The sequence below is a fragment of the Nymphaea colorata genome, chromosome 9 (assembly GCF_008831285.2).
Source record: "Nymphaea colorata isolate Beijing-Zhang1983 chromosome 9, ASM883128v2, whole genome shotgun sequence".
Lineage (NCBI taxonomy): Eukaryota > Viridiplantae > Streptophyta > Magnoliopsida > Nymphaeales > Nymphaeaceae > Nymphaea > Nymphaea colorata.
In genome coordinates this window covers 10,758,780-10,771,211 of record NC_045146.1, presented here as the reverse complement: position 1 = coordinate 10,771,211, position 12,432 = coordinate 10,758,780, and the positions used below count along the sequence as shown (strand labels likewise).

General features: G+C 35.7%; 1 protein-coding gene across 2 annotated transcripts; it reads right to left on the bottom strand.

Annotated features, from left to right (window-relative positions):
- Positions 1 to 798: 798 nt before the first annotated feature.
- Positions 799 to 11,888, bottom strand: LOC116261255 (rhodanese-like/PpiC domain-containing protein 12, chloroplastic). 2 transcript variants are annotated; one of them, XM_031639932.2, is made up of 8 exons: positions 11,569 to 11,888; positions 10,631 to 10,747; positions 9,382 to 9,455; positions 5,380 to 5,480; positions 4,625 to 4,735; positions 3,839 to 3,947; positions 3,470 to 3,520; positions 799 to 1,163 (listed from the first exon to the last, which is right to left on the bottom strand). In XM_031639932.2, exons 1-8 carry the CDS (start codon positions 11,804 to 11,806, stop codon positions 1,083 to 1,085), a joined length of 882 nt encoding a protein of 293 aa, XP_031495792.1. In that variant the 5' UTR covers positions 11,807 to 11,888; the 3' UTR covers positions 799 to 1,082. The 2 variants fall into 2 exon arrangements, with proteins under 2 accessions (XP_031495792.1, XP_031495790.1); XM_031639930.2 differs by having other exon boundaries at positions 869 to 1,163; positions 9,364 to 9,455; positions 11,569 to 11,882.
- Positions 11,889 to 12,432: the final 544 nt, after the last annotated feature.

Sequence of the window (12,432 nt, the reverse complement as noted above, 5' to 3'; positions counted from 1 at the left end):
AAAGCGAGAAATGTCTCCTCCCCATCTTCTTCCCAGATTCATGAGAGGAAAAGAGAGAGGGAGCAGGAGACACTGGCCAATATCCCAAACGACCTAGGCCATCGGCAGTATCTGATAGTTGAAAATACATACCTAAGGGTGATTTAAATTTAAACTGAAAATAATAATATGTTTTTTTCATTGTGTTTGTTTCTTGCAAAACATGATCTGGTTCAGGTTGGCCATGTAAAAGGTTTTCATTCTTTACAATCAAATTGTTGAGGTTCTAAAAGCATGACGCAATGTAAACCTGAAAAGTCGTTATCGTGTAAGCACTTGAATCAATTGGAAGGTCACATCTACGGGGCTATATTACAACCAAAAGAAGAAAAAACGCTTTAGCTTATGATTTATTGCTTATTAGTTCCGTCCCTGACATAAGTTGTTTCGGATTTACAGGGACAGAGAGAGAGAGGGTGTTGTATGCTACTTTGGGATAATTTGTGTTCTTAGATTTCAAGCTTAGCAATCAAGTGGTTGATTACATATTTTGGCTTTATCATCACTGTTCTCTACTTGATGACTACCCAGTGGTGCCATATTATGAGTAATATTGACAATATCAGTGCAGAAAGGAATATGGGAGAGGAAGGCACGCCACAGTACCCAGGTCTCCTTTCATACGATTGAAGTTATAATTATGAATGCAGAACTGCTACTGTAGTAAAATTAAACACAGGCATCTTTAAGTACTATAAATACATAAGAATCAAGGTAGCCTGTTTAATCAATAAAACTTTCTAGCCTGTTTAATCAATAAAACTTTCAAGGAGAGGATCAGACATTTTATATTTCACATGATCTTGAAAAAGGGAATATAGAAGAAACATTTGTTCTAATAGAAAGGTACCATTCATGTATTTTGCTAATCACTTGCCTTGTGCTTTCTGAACCAATCAGAAGCAAAGCTATAAAATAAAGTAACGCATGAGGGAAAACATCTTGGCCACCTTGTCCTTCTCATTCTCTACATCAACCAAAATATGAAAAGGTCAAAATTGGAAGTCCTGTTATGCATAAACAGAAGGAGTTTACTCAACATGTTAATAAATAGGGATAGAGGCATCTGCGTTGGCTGCATAAGCATGTATGCCTCCTGAAATATTGAATACTCGCTTGAATCCCTGCAGGAAACAGGAACACAAAGTGAGGACAGCCAGTTCCAGCCTATGCAATGTCACAAACAACCAGCATTTCAAGACCCAAAGGTTAGGGCGATTTCAAGGTTTCAGAGACATTTGATGAGAATGGCAGTGATTAAAGAATCAACAGCAATCGTGAGGTCATGAATAAATGGAGGCTAAGGTGGTTTCAAGGTTTTAGCCAGCTGATGAGAATGGGACTGACTAAAGAAGCAAACAGAAAATCTCAGCTGATGAAGAGATGGTTTTTCTGCTGATAGAAGCAGCAAATTTTGTTCTTGACAACAAAAGTTGATGGTCATATATATATATATATATATATATATATATATAATTGTTTAAGAGTAGACAGGCAAAGGAACTTATCTTTCCAACGATGTTCCTTGCAGGTAGTTTACCTGAGGATCCTAAACATGCAGATGTTTTTATGATTACTTAATACAATTATACTCTCATGGTACAGGAGATCTTACTGCCTTAAGCATTGCACGCGCGCAGCTTACAGAACTCACAGTAGCTTTACTATTACTTGAGGCAATTATACTCTCATGGTACAGAAGACCTTATTGCCTTAAGCATTTCACTCGCTCAGTTTACAGAACTCACAATAGTTTAAGAAAAAAGTGGAAGGGAATACTAAAAAGCAAGAGAGTGAGGAAAAGAGTGTAATCAGATTGTAATAAGCAGGAGAAGAATGAAGAATGAGTGCTGGGGCTTTTTAGAACACACTAAGGCACAACCAACAGGGTACAACATCAACTAGCCCCTACTTAACAAACTTAATGAAAATGTGACTCACAATGATTATCTCCGAGAAGAAGAACAGCTAGGCACTAATGTCTGGACACAACAGAAGAAAAGGAGAGATGATTGTACTATTGAATCACTAAAAGGCTGTTATAAACAGCTTACATTAGATAACCAAGAGTGACCTATATATACACAAAGAATAATTAATAAGTTAAGAGAGAGAGAAATGCTAACAAGAGCTAGCCAAAGTACCAGAAGGGCTGGAACTGAAAAAATAATACAAAAAAATCAAAAAAAAAATCTGAAAAATACATAAAAATCATACATGTATGTGTCTATGTGTGTGTTTGTGTATGTATGTATGTATGTGTGTGTGTGTGTATACACACACAACACACACCCACACACACATATATACATACACACACACACGCATACACACACACACACATACAAACACACACACACACACATATATATAATATATACCATATTTACAACTAGGTGAACATGGTTTAGTGTAAAAATCAGCCAGTTGGAATTTAAAGGAGACATGGAAAATCAATTGTTTTCTTCAGAAATTCTTCACAAATATAGAGGCAATCCATTTCTATATGCTTCATATTACTATCACAATACAACTTGGCAGGTCCTTCTATTCTTGTTTTCATATCAAACAGCAATTGGCGTAGCCAAACTATTTCCAAGGTTATAGATGCCATGGCATGATACTTAGCTTTCGTAGAAGAAAGACAGACCATTTGTTGCTTTTTGCCTATGTCACATGGGTGCAAGATGTGGATTCTGGTGCAGGTGCAGATGCGGAAATTTTTCAGACAAGTTTAGTTGCATGCGTTGTCACATATATCGTGTATGGGTATTGTACGGCGAGGAATTTATCGGGTATAATACGATAAAGTTGTATATCTCAAGAATATCTTGAGAAAATCTCGGCAAATTTAAAAAAAAATTTAAAACATTTAATAAATCTTGAAAATTATAAAAAAATAAAAATTAATAAAAAATATGAAAAAATGCGAATAATACCCTTTTTTCACGTTTTTTATTTTCAGGTGTTTTTTTTTAAAAGAAGCATTTAATTGTCATTTAATACGGGTGACTGATTTCTCAGGTATATATGCGTTTTTTTCGAATAATACGCGTTTTATGTGACAATGGTTGTATGTGCAGTGAGTATATATATATATATATATATATATATATATATATATATATATATATAGTGTGTCTGTGCATATATGTATATATATATCTTTTGTTATATAGTTATTTAATTGTTCAGTAGAACCAGTTGAAACTTGCAACTTGAGAAAGAAACTTAGATATTCAGCATTGATCACGTAATAAGTTCTTTCAAGTCTTGGAGAAAATCACACTATGATCATGTCTTGGAGAAAATCACACTATGTTATTGAAGAATCACGTCTAGCTGGGTTCACGTCTATGGCTTGATGAACACATGCTCCCTTTATTCACTTAGGTCCATGGGTTGAACTATATTCTTTAATTAAAGTTACCTGAGTCTGCAGCCATTGTGCAACCTGAAATGATCTCATACCGTGATGGCACTGCCAAATGGAAAGAAAATTAGAAAATTATCAGAATGAGAAGCATTCAATAAATTGTGCCAATCAGGTTGACCAGGATGACCAAATTTTGAACAAAGTTATCTATAAATTTAGGATGGATTTCTATAGGAAATATGCAGAACAAAACCAGGTTACAGAATTAAATGATTTAGTTACGGTATTCCCACAGCAACCAGAGCTCCATCCAGGAGTTGCATGTGTTGTTCTACAAATTTGACACAACTACTCTTTGGGTGCATTAATTGTGGAATATTAGGACTTACTTTCCAAACCAGGGACTAAACAAGGGATTCTTACCAGAACATAGGTGTCTTTCTCAGGATCAAACTCATTGGAGATGTTAGGCCCCCAACTTCCAAACTGGCGGAGAGGAAGAACTTTAAATCCTGGAAGAGACGCTACAGCACTGTCTGAAAAAATGGAATGAACATAAAAAGTAAATCTAAAACAGGTTATGTACAAGTCTTTACAGCATGGTTAGTAACTCTCTCTATGCAAATATGATTTCTAATCCTTTTAAAAAGCATAAAAACTTGTACAGCTCGAAAGGTGGCTGACATGGTATCCTGTATGAATGATGTGATGCAAGGACCAATTCTACATTTCAAATAATATTTATGGCTGGTTCAGGAGGATTAATATTTTGCACATGCCTATGAAGTTATTGAAATATATAAACAGAAATTCACTCTAAGAAATATCACCAACTATGTCACAAAGACTCTCAAAAAAGGGGCCACACCCATGTAGACATGACACTGGTGCTGGTGCTGATACGGGTGCGGCTCTGACACGCACTCCAACCACATCATTTCTTATGCATGTTCAAAATATTTTCTACTCTTTCTTTCTTCTCTCTGTCCCTTTCTTTCTTTGTGTACAGTAATAAAAGTAAAAAAAAAAAAGACAGATTAAGCTAAAAAACAAGCTGAAATTATATATATTATGAATACATGCATTTATATATATATATATATATATATATATACACCCTTGCCGCACACCCACACCCAAATTTTTTGGGATACGCCACGCCGGCACCCACACCCAGCACTCATGTGACATAGAACACCAAAAACATACACTTCTTCAGGCTCTCGAACATCTAGAAGTTGAGCTTCCTCCATGAAATCTGGATGTTGCATCTTCATGTACAACTCTTCTGGTGTAATTTCTCCAAGCAGTGATTCCTCCCTAGCAAGATAAAATTCTGCATTAGAATCTTCATTTAATTTCTACTTGATCATTTGGAAACACTTCCAAACTATGACCAGCTAAAAGCCAAAGGTACTATGCCAACAGCACTCTCAATAATGAAGAAAAATCAGTCTACCAAAAAGGGTTGAGCTCTGATACATGTAAACATGCCAAAGGTACTATGCCAAGAGATGAAGCACAAACAGAACAAAGGCACAATACTTGGTGTACCCTATTATGCAAAACTGAAAGGCTTATTTGAATGAGAGCCGAAAGGAAAAAGAAAAATAGAGAAATAATCCTCTAAGAAGGATGTAAAATGAGGAAGGAATGCCCTCTATTGATAGAGGGCAGACAAACAGATAGCTGTTGGGCTAGCTCCAACAGTTAAAGTTCTATCAATTGGAGCAAGCGAACAGCTAGCTCAAGCCTACTAAGGGAGCAGCAGAAAATAAAATAAAATAAAAAAAAAAGAATAAAACAGCAAAAGTACAGAAAAACAAAAGAGCAAGAATGGTATAGAATAACCCTACATATATACATTCTAACACTACTATCAGGGAAACCCAGGCTAAGCCACAGTGAGCACTCCAATTGCCAGAACTCAACTATTTCAGAGCAAAAAATGGCAGTAGGCAGACCTCTCAGACAATACTTGCAACAGGTGCCACCCAAACTTTGTCTTGCATTTGACAACTTTATTAAGAGGTGCACTGAAGGCAGCCTGATCAAACTCTGACACCTGTAGAGAATTCACTACATTCATTTATCTGCAATTGTACACAAGAATGCTGAAGCTGAAATGTCATAACACAGGCAAAGTTCACCTAAACAAAATCACAAACATAGAAAACTTGATCATATAACCTTGTAAAAAATAATAGATCTTCATTTCAAAGTAATATGTAATTAAAGAAAATGAGTGTGAAACGAATGTGCTTCTTTCTATAATTTTACATACAGTTGACAGGCTGGTTTAATCATTTCTAATAAAGTTCAGGAATGTGCGCATGGACACAGATATGCAAGCAAGAATCAGGTACATGCATGTAAATTCATTTATGACCACCACATATTATGCCTATTGTATATCGGACCGCCCCCATCAACCATAGGCACATTGATAAAAAGAACACTGTCATCAACCAGAGGCATTCTTATAATATCCAGATTCTCCGCACAAATTGTACAAAAAGAGGTTGCATTTGCAATATACAGTCAATAAATGGGATTTATACAGTTTGGAACATTGTTACGAATATCATTCTTGGGTTTCTATTGGGTATTAACTGGAAAGTTTATTTTTCTCAATAAACTATGCGGAATTCACAATAAAAAGTAAATAGAAAATTTATGAAGGTTTGGGCTTGCTACAAGCTTTCTTACAAATTCAAAAATAATTATTAGAATGTGAAAACTGAAAAGAAACATAAAGAAGTTAAAACAGGTCAAAAAGTATAGTTTCTTGAAAAAACATGATAAAAACACAATATTTTCATTTTGGCAATACTTCAAAATATCACATTTTTTCACATTCTTTTCACCTTTCTTTGTTTCTTTCCCATTTCTAACACAATAATTTCAAAACAAAAATAATGATAAAAGAATTCCACACTGTTGATTTTTCAACAGATAAAATTTTTGAATTCTTGAAACAAAGGGGGTACTGAACCAAGGATCCTTGGATTTCTCCATCCAGGTTTGCACCACAGGAATCACGTCTTATCTCATGCCCTTTGTTGGAGCATCAAGTGAGGTTTGTAATCCTTAGTTTGATATGTTGGTGCCTGTGGTGCACAAGGAGTGCAAGAAGCATTGACGCATTAGCGTAGAGTCCTCAAGAAGAATCAGCTCCGGATTTTCTTTGTTTTGCTTCTTATTCGTTAGCGTATGAAATCATATTTAACGTTTTGATTTGATAGAGTGACTTTGGATTCATCTTATTGTTGAGATATGTTTAACTGATTAATAAATTTAAGTTTCATTTAAAGTGTGGGAATTATCTTTAATCTCATTCCATATAGATCGACCCACACTCACTACTTAGGTAGAGATTCAAAAATCTAATGTGTATCTCTACTTGGTTTTCGATGGACCACTATTATTTTAAAGGTCTTCAAGCAAAAATCACACCAAATAGCATAGTGGGATTAATTTTAGAACCAATCCTTTTGCTTTGATTAAATTCCTTTTGCTCTCTAATAAATACGCTAGTTTAGGTGCTGTTAATCATTCCAACTTTGACTGAATTAACGTGAACTTTATTCTGGTTTAAGTGGTTTCTTATAGTAGAATAGGTAGGACCGACTAGAAAAAGTCATGACCAGACCAGGATTAGTTTTAGGCATCATCTTTAAGTCAGGTATGTTTGTCAGTCCTGATTTTCTGCTGGATTTGAAATGGTGGTTTGTAGGGTTCCTAGTGGAGTGCTTTAGCCTAAATTTTAGGTCATGGTAGTTTTACATGTGAGAGTATACAGACCAAATTGTGTGGTATTTGGAGCTATACGTAATCCACAATAAATCCAGGAAGTGGGTTCTACTATTAGCATTAACAGAACCACTTACTTAACCTGCGTTTTCTATTTTCAGTTCCTATTTTTATTGAATTATTCAGTTTCGAGTCCTTTGACCCATCAAATAAAGTGAAAAAGCTGACTTTTTGCCTAAAGAAACTTTGATTCCAATTGAATTGAGGTTTAGTGAACAAGAAGAAAAACACAAGAGAGAGAATCACTTTGCACTAACCCTAATCCCATGTTAAAAAGGGATTAAGTGGTGGCAATCAGAATCACGAAAACAGTCCAAACTATAAAGCATAAATACTAAAGAAGAGCTCCCACATTAATAAACTTTAACCTACGACTTATGACTATGTACTAAAAGAGGCCCATGACTTCCATCTCTTTAGTAAAAGGACTTCTACTTATATTAACTCTCAACAATATCTATGGAGCAAAAGCTAGTTTTTATTAGGTGGTATTCCATGACAAGAGACACAAACAGGAAAAACAGATTGGTGACAATAATAATTAGAGAGAGGGAGAGAGAAAGGATGTGATTATTGGGTTCAAATATGAACTGAGATGAGTCTGACTCAGATCTAACATGATATAGTTGGATTGTCTTTATGACATAAAGTAGACAAAGACAGCACAAAATTGAAACAACAATAAGACTACTAAAAAACAATCAAGTAACCAAGTAACAGAGGTTAATGATACCAAAGACATAACCAGAACAGAAACAGTACCGATTGACGACACCAAGAACATAGAGCAACAAGTCTGAAAGTGAGAAAGAAAACAAGAACAATAGGCACAAGATAAGTGCTGAAAATCAATCCTCATGAAAGGAGGTGCCTGGGAACAAGAAGACAGAAAAAAGTCTCGCAAGTCCCAAGGGTAACATTTGCTCTGATGCCTTGTAAGAAATAAGGAAGCTGACCTGATGACTTGTAGTACGTCTTAACATGCACGAACATATATATATATATATATGTATATATATACATATATATATATATATATATATATATATATATATATATATATGTATTTGAAAATATATAAACATCAAACGACCCCATTTTGGATGCATGGAGAACAAATTTCTGGTGCCTGTGGCTGCACATACCAATTTGTTACTCAGATCATGTGCATGCACATGCATGTCTGTCTAAGCATTCACATATGCATGTGAGCCATCTTAAACAAAAATTAACACAAAAAACTTAAGATTCATAATCAAATAGCAAAACGCATAACTGGGAATTGATTGAACGTCTTTGCACTTTTCCCTACATGCAAGCAGATGAAATGAGACAAACTATCATATGTACACCAAAATCACTTTTCATAAGTCAACGAATCACTAACAAGCTGTGCACTAACAAAATAAAATCTGCCAAGGGTACTAAGTATATTAGAGTTTGACAATATTTTGAAAGACTTTTTTATTCTTTTTGGCAGACTTCTGTACGGAGGGAACACATCTCCCATGGTTTGCTTTTGAAAATGTAGCTCTAGGAAGATCCACTGAAATTATTGGAAATCTTTAAATAAAAAAAAATTCAAATTATAGATATTGTAGCATTTTCCTTTAGGAAATATAAGTCTTAAAATATTTAAAGAAGAAAATGAAAATGAAAGGAAAATGTTAATCAAAGTTCAAAAAGTTTCAGTATGGGACATGAGAGACCTAAATAAGGAAAAGAGGATTGGGAAAATTCTGGAATAAAAAGAGGATAACATCACAATTTAATCAGGGATTTGTTGGCATCGAAATATTTTACTGACATTATCAGGTGGCTCCAACAGCAATAGCATTAGTCTATCTCCAAAATCTGATTACTGTTGGTGATTTCTACTCCTTGTTATTCTCTCATAATTCTGAAGCTTGAGGCTGATTTTAGAATATAATACTTATCAATGAAAATGCAAAGCAGAGATTTCAACTATTTCACAACCTTAATGCATTTTATCACAGTCTTCAACAAGGCTATAGCAGATACTAGTTTATGTTTTAATTGATCACAATCATCCACATAAATTTTATCATTTTGACCAGAAAGGAACCTAGATCTATCCAAATAAAATGTTGGCACATAAAAATAACAAGACGTACCAATTGTCCTTTACGTACCCAGCCCAACATTCCACCATTTTCTTTCGATGGGCAAATTGAGTACTCCACTGCCAAGTCACTTAAATCCACACCTAAATGAACAAGTAATTAATGAACGCTGTTGCTAGAGTTGCAAAAACTTCCACAGTTCCATTGCTTTATCAATGGGTGAGGAATGCATGGTAAATGGATAAACAACGTCGTGATTGACTAAGAGATAAGCTAGTCTGCTACAATCTCATCGAGATAAAAATAGACAAGTTTCGTTACGAGATAAGAAGTAGAAAGTTTGCATCCAGTAAGTGGTTAGCTTGCACCATTACTCAGGAATATACTCCACAAAAAAGCAGAAAATCATTTGAGCAAAACATCAACTAGCCATTCCACTTCATTAACAGAATAAGTGGTACTTTTAAGGCATGTAAAATTCCTGTTCATGGTTATTATTTCTCAGCTCGTTAAAATGGTACACTATCTAGTTGCTGATTATGTGGAAGCACGATTGTAAGCAAGTGCCTTCATTTATCAAGTGTGCATACTCGTCCAATATACAGGTCAAAATAACGTTCGCATTTCAAATTATTTGAAAATCAGTACCCAGAACTCACAGTGATTCTTGAATGAACAACCACAACGTATTCTCAAAACATGCCACTGCAAATGCCTTGGCCTAGACCTATAACTTGTACACCTCGTCCAAAAGGCTAGTTACCAAACATGTTAGCTTGGGAGGCTGACCATTATCCAACTGACAACCAGCAACCTTTTGCTCTGCCGTGCACTGGCATCTGCAATTGTGCAACAACCTATGCACTGATCATGCAAATTAGCTCTTACATGCAGCCCCTTGATCAACTTAATGGTCTGCATGGGAACGTTAGGTTGACGGATTCAACTGACTAAAGGTTTCAATTTCCTTTCTACTTCAGTTAATCTTTCAGCATCATAATGTACATTGCAAATGCAAAGCTGTCCCAAACAAAGTTTGTAAACCTAAAACCTCCTATCCCAGACTGTTTCTTTGACCAGACTGCTAACAGTATGTGAAACTTTTCTTACTAAGCAACACGTTAGGTGAGAACTTCATCCATAGTTTCACGTCCTGGAGACTATTATACAGAAACCCTTGAAATAGTACAACGAAGAGTAATGAAAATAGATTGCCCGCAGAAAAGTAGAGATAAACAAGTGAGCCAAAAAGTCACATAGTATGGGAGCATGGTTCTCAGAATTAAAAAGCAATAGTCAAGAAAGAACACCAGCCAACCTGCAGCAATCTTTTTCTGAATCTCCAAAAGGAGCTTAGCGTTGTCTTCGCTCACAAGCAGATGTTGCACCAGGATCTCCTTACTTGCTCCCCCATTCTGTCCAGTGCTAAATGCAACTACAGAAGAATAAAAAGAATCCACAATATCATTACATATATAAACAGCACAAATGAAGAGATTACTTCACATGAATTCATACTCTGCACTTATCTAAAACCTCATAATAAGCTCTCTACCGTTAAGGGTCAACTGCAATTACATGGAACAGGAAAGAAGTCATGTGGATTTTTCCACTGAAAAGGCATTGATGAAAGAGTCATGTGGATGTTCGAACAAAATTTACCTCTATATCGTCCGGCCTGCTCAATAAAGTCCTTCGAGAAAATAATGAATATGAAACAGAAAGAAGCAATTAAGGATACTGTACTTAGAATGCTAAACATGGCACGATGAATATTTGCTTCCTTAATATCAGGTTTTTGGTTTCTCTTTCTATAGACTTTCAACTTTTCTTTGAAACGAAATTGTGAAATAAAACGCCCTTCTGAAAGGAAAAAAATAATGTAACGGAATGAGGCAATAGAGTGAAATCGGTAATCAAAATAGTGAAGTGCGTATTTGCCTTCTTTTGATTACTTAACATAAATGGCGATCCTTACTATATACAAGAAAAAAACAACACAGAAAACAATAAATCAGAAACTGTGTAATTGAGTATTCTTAAAGAATAGCCAATTCGGTCAAACGGGAAAATCTGCTTCTATTTGATTATTCCTTTCTAATTGCCACACATAATTGTGAATTTTGAAGAAGAAAAGTCATTCAAAAAGTTACGAAATAGAAAAAGGAAAAAGGAACTGAAACAACAATTCTCCAAGAACATTGAACATGGTTAATTAGCTATTTGCGCCCCCAAATAGTTGCTGCATTTGTTTACCCGTTCCTTTAGACCTTTGTCCTCCCATTCTGGAAGAAATCTTGATCTTATGCAAAGTGAAGGAAGTTGAAGTGGGTGGGGAACTCTCCAATGAAGAACACAATTGAGGGACTGAGGACAAGTTGGCGGGCTTCGGATAAGAGCATGTGGGACAAGTGAGCTGCAATCTGAAGCCAAAGATGGTTGAAGTTACAGAAGGTGCTGCGCCACACGCCGTGAAAATAGCTGCCCTCGCCATTGCTCCTGAAGCGCAGTTCCTCCTCGGCCACTGGGTGGCTCCCAGCACCCTCCCATCGTCTTGGAAGTTGGAATCCTATCCACGAGAACGAATCGATGACTCGGACGAACCGTATTGCTGGGTCGGTGAAGTGGGCAGCATTTCTTACGCTGACCCCAGGACCACGTCTCTGCCCTTGAGCTCGTTTTCGGGATTTTCATTACGAGCAAAAATCTCACCATAGTAGGAAAAATTAGATTAAAAAGTTAATGTTAAGGGCTTCAAATAGGTATTCAACAAAGAGCCTCCGAGCCTCCTGCCCGAGTTTGTCCAGCCTTGGACCGATCCGACCGGACCCTACCCGATGCGTTTTTTATTTGAGAAATAATAGGATTTAAATTGAATTTTTTGCAAAAACGCAGGCACGCATGTTCAAGTTTCTTCTATTTAACAGCTACTTTTTTGTGTAACATAAGCAGTTAAATCAACGAAATTAAATTTATTTGTGCTTTTGTTGTTTCATAAAAGTTAAGTATACTTTATAATTTTCAATTTAAATTGGCATTAAAATTTCATGAATACATACATGTGTCTAGCATCATATTGACAAGGTATCGAACACGATAATATTTCTAAAAAAAAAAAAA